Raw genomic sequence first — 5,100 nt, 5'->3', positions numbered from 1 at the left:
CTCCTTCTCCCCGCTCCCTCTCCCTTTCCCCACTCCCTCTCCCTGCTCCCTTTCCCTCTCCCTGTTCCCTCTCCCCACTCCTTCTCCCCTCTCCCCGCTCCCTGCTCCCTCTCCCTGTCTCCCGCGCTCTCTCCCTGCTCCCCTCTCCCAGCTCCCTCCCCTCGCTCCTTCTCCCCTCTCCCCCTCCCTGCTCCTTCTCCCAGCTCCCCCCCTGCTCCCCGCTTCTGCTCCCTGCTCCCTCTCCCCTCTCCCATTCCTTGCCTTCTCTCCCCGCAAATTGTAAGCCTCCTGGTTATCTTTACCTGGCAGAAAACAAAGCGCCTTGGAAACTAAACAGCGCAGCCACCTCTGTGTCTTCACACATACAAATATACACACACACAGACACACGCACACACTTTGGACAACACCCCCTAACAGCTGTGGAATGGCGAGCTGCGCTGGGCTGATGACGTTCTTGAGGGTAATTACACTGTAAATGTGAGGTCCAGGGTTGGTAAATACAGTGTTAGAGAGGAGAAAAGGAAGTTACCAGGCAACAAGGAGAGAGAGAGAGAGATGGGGGGATAGAGAGAGAGGGGGGAGAGCGCTAGAGACGGGGATAGAGAGAGAGGGGTGAGATAGAGAGAGAGGGGGGATAAAGAGAAAGAGAGAGATAGAGAGAGAGAGAGAGAGAGAGAGAGAGAGGGGTGGATCGAGAGAGAGAGGGGGGTGAGACAGAGACGGGGGATAGAGAGAGAGAGAGATAGAGAGAGAGAGGGGGATAGAGAGAGAGTGGGGAAAGAGAGAGAGAGAGACGGGGGATAGAGAGAGAGGGGAGAGAGAGAGACGGGGGATAGAGAGAGAGAGAGAAGAGAGAGAGAGAGACGGGGGATAGAGAGAGAGAGGGGAGAGAGAGATAGAGACGGGGGATAGAGAGAGAGAGAGGGGGGAGATAGAGAGAGGGGGTGGGATAGAGAGAGAGAGAGGGGGGGGGGGGTAGAGAGAAAGAGGGGGGGTAGAGAGAGAGAGACAGAGCACATAACACACCAACCCTGCTGTTATAGAGAGAGAGCATCACCAACCCCACATCTGGCCTATATTTAGCTTGTGTTTGCTTTCAGTTTCAGTTTTAACTTTCTCTCATTTATTCTCCCTTTCTTTCTCTCTTTCTCTCCCCTCCCTCCTCTTTCTCTCTTTCTCTCCCCTCCCTCCTCTTTCTCTCTTTCTCTCCCCTCCCTCCTCTTTCTCTTTCTCTCCCCTCCCTCCTCTTTCTCTCTTTCTCTCCCCTCCCTCCTCTTTCTCTCTTTCTCTCCCCTCCCTCCTCTTTCTCTCTTTCTCTCCCCTCCCTCCTCTTTCTCTTTCTCTCCCCTCCCTCCTCTTTCTCTCTTTCTCTCCCCTCCCTCCTCTTTCTCTCTTTCTCTCCCCTCCCTCCTCTTTCTCTCTTTCTCTCCCCCTCCCTCCTCTTTCTCTCCCCCTCCCTCCTCTTCTAGTGGGGTGTTATTGTTTGACATTTAGAAATTTACCTGATTAAGTTAGTAAAGCCTTGCAGCAAAGCGTGAGGGGTATTACCATTATATCACAACTAAGGTGTCCCTTCCTGCATGTTGGAATATGTATGCAATGACTAGGGGCCTGTGTTTTGTGCTATCATGTCACATGACCTATGATTTAACCTTTATTTTAAGCCTTTTCTTCCAGAAAGGAGAATTACACTGCCACGTGTTCTACAGGCTCTCATGCCTCAACCAGATCGCCAGGCTCCCCTGCCTCAGCTGGATTGCCAGGCTACCCTGCCTCAGCTGGATTGCCAGGCTACCCTGCCTCAGCTGGATTGCCAGGCTCCCCTGCCTCAGCCGGATTGCCAGGCTCCCCTGCCTCAGCCGGATTGCCAGGCTCCCCTGCTTCCACCGGCTCGTCAGGTTCTCATGCCTCAGCCGGATCGCCACTCTCCCCTGCCCAACTGATCTGTCAGGTTCCCGCGCCCCAGCTGACTCGACAGGTTCCTGTGCCTCAGCTGGCGTGTCAGGTTCTCGCACATCAGCAAGGGTGACCGGTCCGCTCCTGATCCCCAGGTTCGTCCCCCTTGACGGCGTCCTGCGGCTGGAGCCGCGCGTCGGGGAGGGGGTACTGTCATGTATACTCCCTCTCCGGCCTCTAGGTAATCAGGCTGCTGATTATGCCGCACACCTGTCACCATCGTCTGGCGCACCTGCGCCTCATGACACTCACCTGGACTCCATCACCTCCTTGATTATCTTCCCTATATCTGTCACTCCCCTTGGTTCTTTCCCCAGGTGTTATTGACTCTGTGTTCATGTCGGTGCGTTGTTTGTGTTTCGTGTTTATTGTTTATTTTATTTTATTAAAACACTCCCTGAACTTGCTTCCCGACTCTCAGTGCACATCGTTACACTGAGGATGGTGCTGGACCATCTGACATGAAAAGAAAAGAGGTCCGTTTGTTAAAAAGCTTTAAATAAAGGTTAAAACCCAGGTCATGTGACATGAATATTGTGTGTGTACCCTTGCACATTTACTCGGCCTCCTATATATAGCCTCGTTATTATTATGTCATTTGACTGTGTTACTTTTTCTTTTTATATTTTATTTTGTAAATATTTACTTAACTCTATTTCTTGAACTGCACTGTTGGTTAAGGGCTTGTAAGTATGTGGCGCATGTGACAAATAACATTTTATTTGAATTTCCAAAACACAGGGCCCTAGCAATGACTAAGGAATAAGTCATACAGAGCACGGGGGTTCTGTAAAGTATCCCGACATTGAGGAGAAAGTGCTGAAAAAGAGAGTTCATTAATATACAGTGCTTAGAGTAAAAATATCTCTGTACACCAGTGGAAGCTGCTGAGCGGAGGACGGCTCATAATAATGGCTGGAATGGAGTGAATGGAATGGTACCTGGAATGGTACCAAACATATGAAAACCATGTTTTTCATACCATTCCATTTACTCCATTCCAGCCATTATTATGAGCCGTCCTCTCCTCAGCAGCCTCCCCTGCTGTACACATTACCGTGGTAACCTAGTCAGAAGGGGACCATCACACTTGGCTGCTGCGTAAAACCTGTGAATTGAGACAAATGGAAGGCGGGATGGGTCCTCACTCAAACATAACATAAACCTAGGCCTATTCCATGCAGGTTTTAGTGGCTTGCGGCATCACGTTCGATCTGGTTTAAACTTAACATGGTCTTTAATGAGGTGGGTTGAGAATCTGGGAGAAAGATTCATTCAAGATCTTTGAGGTAGAGTCATAATTAGAAAACTCAGTTAGTTTGAGTGCTAGCGCATTATCATGCCACTGCTATCCTTGTTCCACAGACGTTGGCTACAGCTTACTACTTACAGTACTTACTTACAGTCATAGCTAACTATGCTTTCTAGAAACGTTGTTAGCCTATGCTAAAGGAAGAGCAACAAAAGGCCAGACACAATTCAGTTACTTTCTTTGGCAGTACCATAAATAATTTTGTTCCACAGTTGGTAACTACTTGTTCTTAATGTAAATCAATTCATTACTGATACAACATAACATTTAACCAGAATATTTTCTTGCTTACAGTATATTCTAGTAAAGTTATAGAAAACACAGAACCTGACTTGTTCCATTGGGAAGCCAAAACTAAAAATATTAAAGGCATGCTCTTAAAGGGAAAAGGACAACAACAACAAAAAAGACAATCTGAACCACTGGAGTTTAATGGCTAAGGAGAGATACAGTGGAGTAGGCATGGGGAGGCAGGGGGAAGCAGGGAGGAAGCATGGGGAGGCAGGGGGAAGCAGGGAGGAAGCAGAGAGAAGCAGGGGGAAGCATGGGGAGGCAGGGGGAAGCAGGGAGGAAGCAGGAGATAGCAGGGGAAAGCAGTCGGAAGCAGAGGAAAGCAGGGAGAAGCAAGGGGAGGCACGGGGAGGCAGGGGGAAGCAGGGAGGAAGCAGGAGAAGGCAGGGGAAAGCAGTCGGAAGCAGAGGAAAGCAGGGGGAAGCATGGGGAGGCAGGGGAAAGCAGGGGAAAGCAGTCGGAAGCAGAGGGAAGCAGGGGGAAGCATGGAGAGGCAGGGGGAAGCAGGGAGGAAGCAGGAGATAGCAGGGGAATGGATAGGGAAGCAGTCGAAAACAAAGGAAAGCAGGGGGAAGCATGGGGAGGCAGGGGAAAGCAGGGGAAAGCAGTCGGAAGCAGAGGGAAGCAGGGGGAAGCATGGGGAGGCAGGGGGAAGCAGGGAGGAAGCAGGAGATAGCAGGGGAAAGGATAGGAAAGCAGTCGAAAACAAAGGAAAGCAGGGGGAAGCATGGGGAGGCAGGGGGAAGCATGGGGAGGCAGGGGGAAGCAGGGGGAAGCAGGGGGAGCAGGAGAATGCAGGGGGGAGCAGGGGAAAGCAGGGGGAGCAGGGGGAAGCAGGGGGAGCAGGAGAAATCAGGGGGGAGAGGCTACGTGTGTCTGACCACGCTGAAAATAGCCACTTTGACATTTGAATTAGCTTGAAACGAGACAGTTGAAGTCGAAGTTTGGTGCTGCCGATATTTTCCTCAGTGAGAAAACAGCCAGAGGACCGGGGAACTGGACTCAAGGATTTGATTTCAACAGTGGTGAAAAAAGTACCCAATTGTCATACTTGAGTAAAAGTAAAGATACCTTAATAGAAAATTACTCAAGTAAAAGTCAAAGTCAAAATATTACTTGAGAAAAGTCTAAAAGTATTGGTTTGAAATATACTTAAGTATCAACAGTAAAAGTACAAATATTTTCAAATTCCTTATATTAAGCAAACCAGACGGCACCATTTTAGGTTTTTATTTATTTATCGATAGACGGGGACACTCCAACACATAATTTACAAACCAAGTATTTGGTTTAGTGAGTCTGCCAGATCAGAGGCAGTAAGGATGACCAGCGTTGGTCTCTTGATAAGTGTGTGAATTTGACCATTTTCCTGTCCTGCTAAGCATTCAAAATCTAACGAGTACTTTTGGGTTTTGAGGTCAAATGTATGGAGTAAAAAGTGAAGTAAAAGTAAACGTTGTCAAAAATATAAATAGTATATTAAAGTACAGTTACCACAAAAAAATACTTAAGCTGTATTTTTATTGAAGTACTTTACA

At 48.8% G+C, this 5,100-nt stretch overlaps 1 protein-coding gene across 1 annotated transcript; it reads left to right on the top strand.

Moving 5' to 3' along the window:
• The first annotated feature begins 3,987 nt into the window (after window positions 1–3,987).
• Window positions 3,988–4,473, top strand: LOC139567610 (ribosome-binding protein 1-like). The gene has a single exon (XM_071388983.1). The coding sequence runs from the start codon at window positions 3,988–3,990 to the stop codon at window positions 4,471–4,473; it is 486 nt and encodes a 161-aa protein (XP_071245084.1).
• Window positions 4,474–5,100: the final 627 nt, after the last annotated feature.

This window comes from Salvelinus alpinus, chromosome 1 (assembly GCF_045679555.1).
Source record: "Salvelinus alpinus chromosome 1, SLU_Salpinus.1, whole genome shotgun sequence".
Lineage (NCBI taxonomy): Eukaryota > Metazoa > Chordata > Actinopteri > Salmoniformes > Salmonidae > Salvelinus > Salvelinus alpinus.
The sequence above is the reverse complement of the archived record's forward strand: the minus strand, read 5'-3'. Positions and strand labels throughout refer to the sequence as shown.

What these genes read in the sequence shown, in the direction of transcription:
- LOC139567610 (XM_071388983.1), top strand. Translation starts at nt 3,988, where the DNA reads ATGGGGAGGCAGGGGAAAGCAGGGGAAAGCAGTCGGAAGCAGAGGGAA.